General features: G+C 36.5%; 1 protein-coding gene and 1 long non-coding RNA gene across 2 annotated transcripts; one reads left to right on the forward strand and one right to left on the reverse strand.

Moving 5' to 3' along the window:
* Positions 1-6757: 6757 nt before the first annotated feature.
* On the forward strand, positions 6758-9582 carry LOC133796982 (protein PGR). Its single transcript, XM_062234703.1, has 5 exons — positions 6758-7174; positions 7269-7382; positions 7460-7682; positions 8381-8629; positions 8999-9582. The coding sequence occupies exons 1-5, from the start codon at positions 7029-7031 to the stop codon at positions 9128-9130; spliced, it is 864 nt and encodes a 287-aa protein (XP_062090687.1). The 5' UTR covers positions 6758-7028; the 3' UTR covers positions 9131-9582.
* Positions 9583-13548: 3966 nt separating this feature from the next.
* LOC133793741 (uncharacterized) lies at positions 13549-14584 on the reverse strand. Its single transcript, XR_009874932.1, has 2 exons — positions 14002-14584; positions 13549-13898 (listed from the first exon to the last, which is right to left on the reverse strand). It is a non-coding gene; the product is annotated as an uncharacterized LOC133793741 (long non-coding RNA).
* Between the last annotated feature and the right edge of the window lie 329 nt (positions 14585-14913).

A 14913-nucleotide genomic window follows, 5' to 3' on the forward strand; every position in this document is an offset into this window, starting at 1 on the left:
GGTACTGGGCACTGGTCACATTGTGCTAACTCACTAGTCATGACAACCCTAGTGTGTAGTGCAAGCTATGTCGATTGGACCCAATCGACCCTCTGCATTGAATGACTCAAAGAGCATTAATGCAGGACCGACCTCAAGTTCAATGAATATAAACAAGCATTTATCTAGCCAAGGGCTAGCCATGTAGAGCCATTGCGGGATATGGGCACTGGGCCCCTAGTGACTTGGTTGTCAGTCACTCAGTATGGTTTACTAGAACCTCAAGTGATATTCACTCGTCTGATCAGGGCTATGAGCTCTGTATGATCATTTTGATCATCATATGCATGGCTTGGGCACTGAGGCCCCAGTGACTTGCTTGTTGGTCACTCAGCATGGTTTATCGGAACCTCTAGTTTTACAACACTCATCTGATTAGGATTGACTTGATAGTCCTCCAATCAGAAGGCCAGGATTTCTTATCCTGGATACCCCAGCATTTGTTGAAATCCATTTGCATGCTGAGTAGAGCTATGATTGCTAGGCATGCCAGATATGATTTGATATCATGATATGACTGTTTATGAGCATATGAGTTTTCTTGCTGGGCTTCGGCTCACGGGTGCTTTGTGGTGCAGGAAAAGGAAAAAGGAAGCTGGACCATCCTTGAGTTGGAGAGCTTAGGTGATGAAGTGTACATATGCAGCTGCTCGACTAATACTTGGGCGAGGTTTGAAAGTGGAACTAGGGCTGAACCCTGTTTTGCCGCTTAGAACGGCCTGTTGTAAACACTTTCTTGTAATAAACTCTGAAATTATATTTTTGGGAACCCAATGTATACAGTAAACGTTCTAGTGAAACGTTATATCCTAACCAAAGTTTTTAAACCCTAAACCGCTAATCATGCTTAGTTACACGTTTATGGCCAAACGACTCGATTAGCGAGTTTAGCACTGTTTGCTATGTGCACTGTAGCGGTCCCTGGAGTAGGGGCGTTACACTCGTACTGGCTCCCGAGGATCACAGACTTCTCTGTCCTCGCGAAGATAGCTGCAGAATTAATCTAAGTCAGAAATGAATACAGGAGGAGCTAAATGATACTTAACTTACGAGCTAAGGTTGAAATGTGCTTACGAGGTCGATTGAAGTAGTGCAACTCGCAGTTTTGAAACCCCGTCGACATAAAGAATTGATCTTTAAAGTTGTTGTGGTGGCTGGGCAGCTCGATGACCGCGGCCGTGTTGGGGAACTGGGTTAAGTAATAAAACCCGTCACCTCGCCCCCGCTGCTCCGGCTAGCCTTGAGGCAGAAGAAATACAGAATGTCCGCAGGAGTGAGGACCTCCCACTCCTGTTTCAAGAACAAGTACCTTAACCCCGCCAACAAACGGTAAGAGTTGGGGGGGAGCTGGAATGGGGCCAACCTCACGTAGTTGAGGAAGTCGGCAAAGTACTGGTCCAACGGGAGGAAGGCCCCCGCCTTGAAATTTTCGTCGCTCCAGGCTGAGAACACCTCATCAAGCGGCGCGCAGCTCCGCTCGCCTTCTAAGGGAGGTCGGGCAACCACGGTTCCCCTCCCCAGCTCGATGTTGTGGGAGAGGAATATTTTGTTTACCCTCGCCTGGTCAGTGATCTTCGAGACGATCCTCTCCGCCTCAAAGAATGCATCGGGGGCCACCTCGAGCTCCCGTTCCACTGCTGGCCCGAAGTTGGGGATCGGGGATTCAGCCATCACCTCCTTTCCTTTGTCTTGTCGGGAGGACGAGCTGCCTACAGGCTTCTTGGGAGCATTCTTCTTGGGTCCCATCTGGTCACCTAGCGAACAAAACGAAGAAATTTTAGAAAAAGGCGACCTAAAAGGGAGGAGAATCTGAATATGTTTCATTGACACGAGTTGAGGTAAGCCCAGCCCGTGGAGAGTGAGACCATGCGGTTCTATGAACACGCGCCCTATGCTCGCAACAAATCCCCGATTACTTAGAATTCATGTGTCAGGAGGGTCAGGATAGAATTTTACCTTGGAGGGAAAGTTCCAGTAGGAAAAAGAGGCAAAACCGCCTGTGAAGCGTGTCCCCTAAGCTACCCGGTTTTGCACCCAAAATACTGGATATTTTGAACAAGCCTGCCAAAAATCCTACCCAAAAAATTTCCCCAAAAAATGCACCCTATGAACCGTGTTCTTAAAAGGTTTCCTACCACAAACGATACCCTAACCTAAAAGGCTTTTTGTAATGCCCTGGTTACCCCAGAACAGTTACGGTGAACAATGAACCGGAAATTTGACTCGCTACCCGAGTCCTTTGGTTAAAAAACGTGATCTAAGTGCTATTATCAGGTTAAGGTGAAAAACCAATAAAAAAGAAAGGGTACATTTCATTAAGTAAACAAACTGCTCATGAGCCTTTCAAAATGTTTACAAGATGTCCATAATACAAAAGAGTCGCAACAGTTTCAAATTTACAATCCCCGCCGGCCTAAGCGGCAAAAATAGGGTAAACCCCTAGTCCCTCTGAGAACTCCTTGACCGTGGCGGTCAAGCGGCCCTGTATGTACACAACATCGCCCAAGCTCTCCACTCAGGGTTGGTTAAGCTTCTCCTTTCCTTTATCTGCACCACATAGCACCCATGAGCCAAGGCGTAGCAAGAAAACACAATAAGGCATGATATAATATCAACTACGATCATAATAACCATTCAGGACTATCAGTCCAGCTAATAGGTGACAATAGCCAAAAGTCACAATAATGAGCATCGCTCCCTCTAGCCACGTGACGATAGGGTGACTAGGGCTTAACTGATAAGTGATTCTTTCATAAGTTTGATCAGGACAGGTGCAAGGTGATTGGTCACCAACATAACCTTCCTCACGACTCTAGAGTCGAAACTATGGACAACGTCCCCTAGCCATGTGACAACGGTCACCGGGGTCATATACCTTGGCTATAGTCATCTGGTCGTAGACCAGACAAGCGCTTATAAGTTCTTCGACCTTAGGGTCGGTCCCGCGTTAATGCCATAGAGCCATTCAATGCGTGATCATCGACTTTAGAGTCGGTCCCTGACTAGTCAGTGTCTCAAACGGGTAATCAGCGTTCACTAGCATTTAATATGCAATCCATGTCCACATATATCAACCAACATGCCTCAATATCAAACCATGCATGTCATATACCTATACAAGGTGCAACTGTATCCATACACTGTTTTCTTACCTCTGGTTCGGGTGAGAATTATTATACGAACGACCCCTGAGAACGATCAACCTTTAAATTCCTTGACGGTCACCTGGTCATAACCAAATTATAGAATTCATCAATAAAAATGATAACTGAGGGTTCCCAAACCAAATCCCAGCCCCCGAGACATCAAATACTACCCAACCGGGTACTAGGTCCAACCCTGAGGCCTAAGGTTTGAATCCCCAAGCTAAAAACCACATTTTGGCAAAATTGGCCTTAAGGGCCGCGGTCCTCCCCTGCTGCGCCGCGGCGCGCCCTCAAACAGAGAGGGACTCCCCCTGCCAGACGCCAAGGGCCGCGGCACTCCCCTGCTACGCCGCAACGCCCAGCCCAGACCAGCTAAGTCGGCCACACGCACCAGAATTTCCCCTGTGCTTCTTCCTCTCAAACCAGCCCCTCAAACCATCTCTAAACCTCCTCCAAACATATAATTAAACCCCCAAATAACACCCTTAGCTCACTCTCATCAAATCCCAATCAAACCAACACTAAAACCCCCTTTGATTCTCACTTCCCACCTTAAAATCATGAACTGAAAACCAAAAGTAAAACAGAGCACCAGCTGTGACAAATGACCAAAACTCACCTTGAAACCTGTTTTGAACCTCCCACACAAGCTAAATCAACTGCACCAACCCAACCTTTAAGTTTCCCTTGGTTGAATCCACACCTAGAGCTCAAAACCTCAAAGGAGATAAGGGAGGAAGTTGTGTACGGGAAGGATGAGGAAGTATCTCTGTTTTGTTCTGTTTAAATCTACCACCTTCTACAACCACTTAAGTCACATATATCCACCCCTAAAATGACCAAATTACCCTTGTGTCATCTAAAGCTTCTCAAGCTATTCTAGGGGTAAAATTGGTACTTCTCGCTTAACCCGTTAATCATAATTAACGCTTCCCAATTCCCGCTAATCTCAATATCCTCAAACACCAATAATTCATATCCCGTTACCCTAAAATCCTCGGTAACGCTATAGTCATTAATATCACCCCGAGACTCACCCCGAGCCCCGAGCTCAAACCTGTTATGACCAAACCGATAAATCATATTTAAAGATCGTCTCATGTCGAAATACTTGAACCAATCCACATTATAATGTGGTCTCACAATATATCATAAGCACACAAACAAATATTCAATTATACCCTCAACGGGCCAAATTACCAAAACACCCCTGTAAACAAATGTGGACTCTCATGCATGCATTTAACATCATATTATAATATAATTCACATAAACATGCATAAACACATTTAATGGCGTAATTAAATAGTTATGGCCCTCCCGGCCTACTAATCCAGCCATTAACCATAATAGGGAATCCGGGGCATTACACTTTTACCCTTCATGCCCACAAAAAACCAACAATACCCTGCATGTGGCTACAGTAAATATTTACCTAAGCTACAGTGAAAAATAATTTCAAAACATGCACGGTCAGGAGACTTACTGAGTGTTTTGGTTGAGAAGAGGATGAAGGGATCGCTTGGGTTGGGGCTTTGTCGGAATAGTTGATTCCAAAGCTTCGAAGGAGTCCTTGCACCTGAACTTCTTGAGTGCTGGGAATGACAGCCGGAAAAGAAGAGGGTTTTCTCTTTTGAAAATGAAGAAAGAAGAAGAAGAAAATTTCTGGAAAATTTCAAATAAACGGGTGGCCCATGCGTAAGGTGGCCACCCCTTTTATATACGTGAAGGGCCACGTGAGGAGGACCGTTGGATTGCCCTAATGTGGGATCCAAGGCCCTCCACTCGAAAGACGAAACAACGGCTGAGTATAGGCTAGGGCATTAAATGCAGTTCTCGGAAGACGTACCGCCACCAACCACGATGTTACACGTATTCGGCGCCTGCGTAGAATGTGGAATATGAAGAGTTCATGGGGAAGCCTAAAAGCCTCTACTGTGGCCCTATGCGACTTCGTGTACCACGAGCATGGGCTTGGGGGGCAAGTGTACGCCCTGGTTTTCCCACGAGTTGTTAGCGAGCTGAGATACGGTCTAATCATGTCTACCACGTGGACATCCCCAAGACCGGAGCTGCCATGGAACGATCCTACCTCCTCAGCTCGAGATAACCTAAGGGTTCGCCAAGATTAGACTGAGTGTGGACCTTGAAGGCCACAGGTCGAGGAAGGCATTCAGCTCGTGGTACGGGCTAGAGGTGGAGGCTGTGACCCCTTATAAAGTCAACCACGCAAGGTAAACGTGCATATATCAGACATCACGTGTCTGATATATCTCTGACTTCTCGGACACGCAGCATGAACGTGCGTATTCAGGCACCCACGACTGGGTTGGGCCGTGCGACCCATTATCCCCTTACCTATTGATTAGACCACACTTATGTGTCAGGTTTTATGAATTAATCATGAATGTCACAGAGTTGAACATGATAGGTTAGAAGGTCACAGGATGACCTTCTTACCAACTCCCAGGTGCTTTCTCCTATAAATATGGAGACCCTGGGAGTTACAAAGGGTTGGATTCTATTGTGTAAGAAATACCCTGTAAAGAATACCAAGCATATAGCAATAATATTGACTGGTGGAGTAGAAGGATTTTAACCTTTGAACCACCTAAAAACGTAATTGTGTCACCAGCCCATTTCTAAAAGATCATTCATCCATTTCGGTTCAACATAAGCACTAATCCCTTCCTCTTATTTTCTTAATTTCCTGTTGGCGAAGAATCGCGTCAACAAATGATATACCATACCACAAAATATATATACTGAGTTGAAAAATAATATACCATCAAAACTTACAAAATTATTACTCAAAAATATATATACTATGCTAACAAAATTATATACTATCATTAAAATGTATATACCATGATACAAAATTATATACTACCACTATGTATAATAAAATAGAATTTAAATATCACAAAAAAAAATTATATACTATACTACAAAAAACATATACACTAATTGGAAAATAATATATCAATAACTTATAAAAAACTTAAAAAATTAATATAACTTTAAAATAAAAATTAATTAAACAAAACTAATATACATATACCACTATATTTGATACATACAATCCTAAATAAATAAATAAATTATAAAAAAAAAATTTAAATAATCAACCATCTAAAATCATCATTTATTTACGATTTAAAAAATGAGTTCATTTAATTTCTCTATTTGTGGGATGCCTTTGTTACTGTTTTTGGATCACAATCATCGAGCTCGTAATGTAATTGTTTATCTCGGATTTCTCATGGTGCAACATCAGTTGTGATAGATTTAATATTATTATTAACCGCAACCGTCAATTAACTTTAGTATGTCATTCTAAAAAAATTCACGCTCAATTATATACTGTTATTTCTTTAACGAGAATAATGAATGATATGGTGATTAACAAGTTGGTTTATTCATTATTGAATTGTAGAAGGATAAAGTAAATTTTTTTAGAAAAACATAAAATGTTTTAGAGTACAAATGAAAGTAATGTGGTAATTTTATTAGCATTTCATTACAAACTTTTTCTGGTCTTGGTTGCACAGGTTATGTGAACAGACCTTCACCATGGATAATCCGCTGTACAAGCAACCTAATATGATAGTTTTTTTTGCCTTTTCGTACAATTTTAGTAGGTAAGCATTTATTTGGGTTAAATTTCTGATTGGTTGGGAAATTCAGTTAGAAGACAAACAAACAGGTTTAGTTTAGTTCCAAATTTCCTATAATATAATATAGGCGAATTAGTAAGCTTAAGAATTACCAGCAATAAGTATCTGCCAGAATCGCACTGTTTCACTATTGACTAGGCTGGTTGAGTTTTGAGGGAAAAAAAGGATGGAAAGAGGCATAATCCAACCCTTAATTGCAGCCTCAATCTCATCTTTAATCGCCGTCAGAGCTTACCGGAGAAAGTCCCTCAGCCTATCCGGAGCTCTTACGGGCTTTATCGTCATGGCCATTCACATCGCTGTTGGATACAGGTATACACACATTTTTAATCCTTTTCTTTGTTGTATCCATATACATAAATATTATTTTTGGTTTTCACTGATTCTTTCTTGATAATCTTCAAAGGTTCGGGGCATTGATACTGGTTTTCTTTTTCACTTCCTCTAAGCTCACTAAAGTTGGCGAAGAGAAAAAGCGTCGCGTCGAAGCTGATTTCAAGGACGGCGGTCAAAGAAATTGGTAATCAACGTATTTCAATTCCTCAAACCTCGTTGCTTGTTCATTGATGACTTGGGTTTCTGCTTTTTTTTTTCAAGGATTCAAGTTCTTTCCAATAGCGGTCTTGCTACGATATTGGTACTGATTATCTGGAGAGTGACTGCGTGGGAGGACAAGTGCTTGGACTCGAAGTATTCGATTTCGGTTACATCGTTGATTGGTGGGGTTATTGGTCACTATGCGTGCTGCAATGGAGATACTTGGTCTTCTGAGCTTGGAGTACTTAGTGATGCACAACCTCGATTGATCACTACCTTCAAGGTCCAATTTGCCCTTCTTCTTTGTCTAAGTTTTTTTTTTTACTTTTTCAAATTCATGAATATGGTTTTGGCACCCAAATCTAGCTCCTTAATTGATACCTTAGCTTAGTAGCTCTATATAGTTTCCCACTTCACTTTTTTGCTGCTACTATTTGGTTTTGAAGCTTAAATGCTTCTCCTCTTGATTATTGTATCCTTATTATTACTATAAAATTTCTGATAGTATGTCCTCCCGATGAACCCAGACAACTGTACCACTCTTACATTGTTAGGTAGGCCACATGAGGCCCCTCTTGATTATTATAAGCACAACCTGCACCTACCTTATTTTTACAAATTTGACAATGCTTGTATACGATTAGCTCTGTTTGCGGCTTTTTGGACACACTGCAAATTCCAGTCAAATTCTAACAATTAGCCTTTGGTGTCTGTTTCAAGTGCCGATCGAATCCCTTATCGCTTTCCAATAAGCTGTGTATAATGTGTTCTTTCTCTTTTATTATTCTTATGGTTCTTAGTTGTTACAAATCAAAACCCTTATACCTTCACCTTAATATTTACTCTTATAATAGAAGTTTTGATATTAGTTTATCCTTAGGTTGGGATAAATTGCAAGTAGAAAACTCCATGAGAATTTTGGAAAATTATCTCGACTACTTAATAGAATGTATAGTAACTTGGTTTTTTCATGGCTTCCAGCCTGTTCGCAAGGGTACAAATGGTGGGGTTACGAAAACTGGACTCCTGGCTGCTGCAGCTGCGGGTGCTGTAATTGGGCTGACATTTGTTGTCTTTGGATTTTTTACTGCGAAATGCACATATAATGTAGTTACAAAGCAGCTATTGGTGATACCTCTTTCGGCTTTAGCTGGACTAACTGGTAGTTTGATTGATTCTCTCTTGGGAGCAACACTGCAATTCAGTGGCTTCTGCACTGTTCGTAATAAGGTATGTGATATTATATACTTACACCCTTAATCTTATGGCATTGTAGTTTAGAAAATTGCAAAATGACTAGTTATTTTTGACCAGTTGAACTGCGCAAGTCTACAACAATTACTAGTTTTAGAATTGAAATGTGAACATGTGATTAGTTTAACTTTAATGGCAATCATCATAAATAGTCTACAACCATGTTTACTGAAGTAATGGGTGGTAACAAGAATGAAAAGAAGAAAGTGTTTCCCTTTCCATTTCTTTTCATGCCTTTACCCCCATTTTAGATGCAAGCTAAGAGAATTCACACTTTCCATTTTTTTTCTTTTTATTTAAACCTGCACACTTTTTGTTGAAGTTTTTATTTGGTTATGATCCTAGGTTGTTGGAAAACCGGGACCAACAGTGAAGAAGATTTCAGGTCTTAATTTCCTCGACAACAATGCCGTGAACGCTGTGTCCATACTGCTGACCAGTGTTCTAACTTCCATCGCATGTGTATACATTTTTTGATAACAAGCAACTCAGCATAAGGTGGTTCAGAAGGTTCTAAATAATTTTTCACAACTGATACCTTGTCCCAGTAGTACTAAAATGTTTACCTCCTAATTCCTAAACTTTGAATTACAGAGATTAGTTTAAGTCATATTGATACTATTGCAGTATTAAAAGATGAGGAATGTCATCCTTGATTGGTGCATTTTGAAGGGCGAGGGATCATGCAATTCTCATTGCCCGTCAATAACCTAATATATTATATCAGTACTATTTAATAAGATTTCAAATGATGACATGAGACAAGGGATTCATCTATAGGAAAAATTCCCTTCTTTTTTTCTTCTATTGTTTGTTTACAACCAATGGTAAGTGAAAATGTGATTAGATGATACTTCATCAATTATAATTGTATCAGGAATCTTCTATGGTGATTACATAATACTATTATACAGTACTCACGAGGCCTACCACACTGTAATTTTACCAGTTTGTTTGTTTTGGGAAAACAAATTAAAAGAAAATGATGAAAAAGAGTATCATCGTCTTATTGGCACTTTCAGAGAGTGATCCCAATGCAAATTATTACAAGTGATTCACTTCACAGTGTCAACACTTTAAGTGATTCACTTCACAGTGTTAACACTTTGAGAGAGTGATCCCATTGCAGATTTACTAATAGGCCTACTTTATCTTGTGTCAACGTTTGGCAGAGTCAAGTGTGGGAATTGCAATCCACAGAAAACGTATTTAACAACTTGACAGTTAAAGTTGTTATGGTTGATTTTATATTCCGTTAGATTAGTTTATGTGCACCAAGGTTATTTTAGTCTTTTCTTTCAGCTGTAATACTTCTATTTAAGCCTTGTAATCTCTTGTAATTAGACATAGAATAATTCATATTGAATTAGAGAGTGAGAGAGAGTGTTAAGAGAGAAGAAAAGAGTGTAATAGAGTTTGGGGAAATCTGAATCCAAGATCAGTGTTCTTGGAAGAAAACTCAAGCTGAGTTTTAGAAGGGATTTCATCTAGGTTCTTAGTGGTGCACTAAACTGATCTTCAGCATTGTAATCAAGTGATTAATAGAGAAAACAACTCAGGGGAGTAACAGGAAGTAGGTCCTTTGTTTGGCCGAACCTGTATAAAAATTTTGTGTTCTTTATATTTCAGTTTTATCCTATTAAAATCTGGTTTATTGCTTGAATTGGTTTGATCAAATTAACTTGTTTACTTTGTGAATGTGTTGAGTTCTGTGTTGTAAAGATACAACATCAAGTGCTGTAAAAAAGAGAAGAAAAAAACGTTTGGCCGATTGAAGATGCAATTTCTTCTTAGGACAACTACTAGCTTTAACAAAGGGCATGTCTATTGTAGGAGCAACACTTCCCGTAGGTAGCATAAATTTTCAAAATGAGCATTTACAGTGGTGAATTATTGGTGATCCATTTAATATTCACAACAAAAATTCATATTAAATGGTCCAAAAATATCCAACTAAACCAATCATTACGAAAGATGAAACTCTTACACTCATTAATTCTAAATAAAACATGCGGCTTGCGACACCTTAATTATACCCATTTGTTTAGTTTATTTTTTTTCAAAGGAGAGTATCATGCCTTCTTCACACTTTCAGAGTGTTCTCAAACTAATATCATTATAAAATCACATGGTTATATTAGTTTGTTCAAAAGTGAGTGTTTTTAATTACTCGCACCAAATCATTTTCAATTATTAAAAATTTATATTTGAGTGAATGAAAGAGAAGTTTGTCAATAAGGAGAAATAAATAAATTTACAAGAATGGTAGCTTTTTAGCAGTGTAGGAAGTTGGTCTATACAAATATCATGTTTGAGAGATAGGTTTAAAAAATTGAAGTGTTGGGTGACGTTTTGTTAGAAAGCAAAGGGATTTCAATTCGTTGTTTGATTGGTTTTGTTTTCCAACATATATGATGAATAGATTTTTTACATGTTGCATACTCTTTTCCTAAATCCTTTAATATAATATTTAAGACAATACTGAGTACCACCAGTCAGAACCTAAGCTAGATCCTTTCACATATTGAGTCGTAGGTTCCTATCAATGAATGAACTCTACCAAGACAAATTCGGTACATCTACAATATTAATGTTAGAGTTTGGACAAATCCCACTTGAAATAGAGAATTGGTGGGATTTGAAACTCCTTTAATTAGTAGAATATATGATGAATAGTTATTTGATAAGAATAATTTTTTTGCTATGATGGAATGATCATATTACTCTATTTTCTAATCATATAAATGACATTAAAATATGACCAATTATTATATTAAGCAAGTCTATCAAAAAAATACTTTCATGACTCCAAGTAAAAACAAAATAATAATATCTTCTAAATAAAACTAATCTTGTTTTTCGTTCATAAAAAATAAGTAATGAAGAATCCAATATTAAAATTTAATAAATTCAATTACCTCAACATCGTTTAGATAAAGAAACAAAAGCTGGTGAAATCTTTCTTATGTAGATTTTAAAAGAAAACTTACATAATTATACAAAAATTAATAACCAACAAAGACTACCCAAATCTATAATTAGATTATTTTTTTTAAACATCACGAATACAAATAAAAGTTGACATAAACCTTCATTACAAATGGAGGATAATTGGAAAAAAGAAATTATCCATTAAGAGTTTTATCAGTCACAAATATATGACTCTACCCATTAAGAGTTTTATTTTATCAAAATAGAATTTACACCACTTCATTCCATATTTAATCCAAAAGTCTCAATTGAATAATTAAATCACTCTGTAATCTTTTGCCCCATCACATTATTTTTGGGCGGTCATGAGATTTTTGAAGCCTAATATAAAATTTGATAGTTTTCTAATTATTATATGTAAAGTGATATTATTTTAAGTTGAAAGAATTCTCAGCATAGAAATAGTGATTTAAAAAAATAAATTAAGACCGTGTTAGGCATCAAAATTTAAGGTCGGACCTATTTCTCTATCCAACACCCAATTCCCTTTTTCTATCCATCTCACTTGCCTAATAATAAATTTGTGCTCTCCTCTCACCCTTTCCTAACCAAAAGTCATTATATTTGTGACCAATAAATGTTGTTTTGAAAATTAGATATAGATTTTTTTAAAGAAAAAAAAAACTCTTGATTTGGCCATTGCATGCAAGGATGGAGCTGTGATTTTTTTTTTTGGCATGATATAATTTTTTTTCTTCAATAAGATTAAGTCAAATAATGTTCAAAATAGTCATTTTCTACAAATTAATTATCTAAATACTTAATTAAACTTTTAAATTGAGAGAGACAATACATATAATTATACTATATTTAATTTAAAACTTAATATATTTAACAGACAACTATTAATTATAATAAAAAGTTGAAAGAAACATATAGTTGGCATAACTTTTCAAAGCATTTTTGTGTATTAAGTTTTAAAAGTGCTTTGGAAGATTTGATAGCTTTTTGCTTTTATAAGCTATTTTTAGATAAGTTTAAGTTTAGCCAAACAAAGCTGTACCCGAGTGTGAGATAGCTTCGCCATAATTGAGCTGAAAGACTAGCATACATATATATATGCTTCATTTAATGTTTTTATTTTTAAAAATAATAAATACATTAATTTAATATAAATCTGTTCAAATATATACCTTTTTTTTTTTTTTTGAAAAGAAATGTATACCATCTTTATTCAATTTGTGTTGGTTAATTTGGAACTACTTATTTCTTTATTCGATTTCTAGTTTTTAAACTTTTGGTTCAGTCTACTCTTTTTTTTTTCTTTCATTTCTCTCCCTCTTCCCATTTCCCCTTTTTTATCCTCCTCTCATAAATAATTATGTATTAATTCAAAGATTAAAATTACTTTTTTTTATCTTAATCACAATTTCCAAATTACTACAAGTTTTAATCAAACTACTATTGAGTATATTCTTTATTCCATTACATTTAGAAAATATATCATAACTATCCCGGTTAACCTTATTCCAAAATATCACATCTACCATTCCTGTTAAGTTTATTCCTACACCCAAAATAGATACTCATTACTATTACCTTCAGCTTTATTTTTTACCAAACACAATCTTAAACTAAAACCTTTTTTTAACAAAAACAAAAATAGAACAATAATTTAGTTCTTTCTGAGCAAAAAAAAAAAAATGTTGGCGTTGGTCACACTCTTACTATTTGCCTGATTTTGAAGATGAAGAGCAATTGTGTGGTTGGATATGAACTTTTGAAGGGCACATCATGATTCATGTCAGTGTCTCATATCATAAAAATGCGAAACGCAAATTAAGGTGAAAATTGAATATAAGGACAGTAAAAGATTAAACACTCATGACTTATTTACTTATTTACTTATTTACTGTACACACTATCATTGTGGTCTGAGATTGCTGGTAAAAGAAGACATATCATCATTAAAAGCACTATATCATTATATTTCTTTTTATTCATCAATAACACACAAAGGTAAAATTAAAAAGAAGAAGATAGACTCATCATCATCATCATTCACTGCTGTGAAGTGAACAGTACCATATTTTCTTTACTTCTTTTAACGTTACAAACAATCCAAATATGAAAAATCAATGCAGAAAGAAAATCATGAAATTGGACACCCCCTTATTCATATAATTTACATACATAAAAGTGAGATCATAATTTATTCTTGATTAATCTTCATCAACAGCAGCCACAGCAAAGAACATCAAAACAACACTCGCAAGTCTCGAAGCAGCAGAAGCAGCAACACAAGGCAAACAAACTGTGCAGTTGAAATAGTACTCACCAAAATATTATAATTAAAAAATCAAATCCAATAAATTAGATAATTATTATGAAAATTATAGAAAGAAAATAGTATTTACCAAGCGTAAAGAAAGCCTTTCTCCTCATGCCGCTTTCGAACATGTCCAAGGTACGATTGTTCTTCATATCCCCCCGGAGCATCCATTTTTTCTTTTCTTTTCACTTCAAAAATCAGATATAGATATAAAGATTAGAGTTTGAAGCAAAACTAAATCAGATATCATATAATTTATAATCATAGTGATCACACGTCACTGTTCTTCTATTATATTTTGAAACATTATGTATGAATTGAGTCACTATTAATGTCATCGTGGCCCATTTCTATGTGACCAAAAACTTGTACCAACAACATCATACAGCTCATATCTGACTTTTTTTTTTGTAATAAAAAAAGTTATTTTGATTAATTTGACAATCTCTCTACTAATTATGGTTAAGGTATTAATCAATACATCTTTTGAATTTTACAAGTCACTTTTGGCCCTCCCCTTCTGTGCTACATATATATTAAGACGATTGATGACATAACATCATAGGGACATTATGTTTATCTTGTATCAATATTTTGAAGACTGACATAAAATAGAGAAAAGAAAAAAAGTGAGACAATCTATAGCACAGAAAGATAATGACAGTCCATCGGTGTAATAAAAAATATCATTAAATAAAAATTATGGATTTCGTTTCATTTCTTAATAAAAAAATTATATATAAATGTCAAAAATATAATACAAGAGACAAATATCACTTTTAAAATTATTATTAAAGGTGGCATTTTTAATTAATACTTTTATTATTATATTTAAGTTTATTGTATTGATTATTACTATATTGTAGTGGTAGCAGGTGGTTGACCTTTTACTGAACTATCAAATTATAAAGATATTAGAGAATACAAATCAACAAATTTTCGTTTTACAAAAATGAATTCACATGTAAATCGATATGGTCATGTGGACAATCAAGAT

Source organism: Humulus lupulus, chromosome 8 (genome assembly GCF_963169125.1).
Source record: "Humulus lupulus chromosome 8, drHumLupu1.1, whole genome shotgun sequence".
In the NCBI taxonomy this organism is placed as follows: domain Eukaryota; kingdom Viridiplantae; phylum Streptophyta; class Magnoliopsida; order Rosales; family Cannabaceae; genus Humulus; species Humulus lupulus.